Source organism: Mycetomoellerius zeteki, unplaced genomic scaffold (genome assembly GCF_001594055.1).
Source record: "Mycetomoellerius zeteki isolate Tzet28-1 unplaced genomic scaffold, Tzet1.0 scaffold93, whole genome shotgun sequence".
In the NCBI taxonomy this organism is placed as follows: Eukaryota; Metazoa; Arthropoda; class Insecta; order Hymenoptera; family Formicidae; genus Mycetomoellerius; species Mycetomoellerius zeteki.
The window spans coordinates 789550-789954 of NW_017257968.1; the positions used below are offsets into that span (position 1 = coordinate 789550).

The window sequence follows — 405 nt, forward strand, 5'->3', positions numbered from 1 at the left end:
CCAGCGTTGGCCAATAGGAGAGGAATTGTGTTCCATCAGGACAACGCAAGGCCACACACATTGATAGTGACTCGCCAGAAGCTCCGGGAGCTTAGTTGGGAGGTTCATATGCATCCACCTTATAGTCCGGATCTGGCTCCAAGTGATTACCACCTGTTCCTGTCTATGGCAAATGATTTTGCTGGTAAAAAATTCGACTCAAGAGAAGCTTGTGAAAATCAACTGTCCCAGTTTTTTGCCAATAGGGACGAGGGTTTCTATAAGAGAGGCATAATAAAATTACCTTCAAAATGGCAACAAATTATCGAACAAAACGGTGCATATTTGACCTAAATCGGATCATTCTAACTATACTAAATAAAGCCTTCAATTTCATGCAAAATAATGGATTTCTTTTTACTACAC

At 40.7% G+C, this 405-nt stretch overlaps 1 protein-coding gene across 1 annotated transcript in view; it reads left to right on the forward strand.

Moving 5' to 3' along the window:
• The window catches only part of LOC108730482 (histone-lysine N-methyltransferase SETMAR-like), a 1187-nt gene extending 788 nt beyond the window's left edge, over positions 1-399 (forward strand). Inside the window, 1 exon segment of the mRNA XM_018460204.1 lies at positions 40-399. Within this exon segment, the coding sequence (XP_018315706.1) occupies positions 40-333 (294 nt within the window). The 3' untranslated portion in view covers positions 334-399.
• Positions 400-405: the final 6 nt, after the last annotated feature.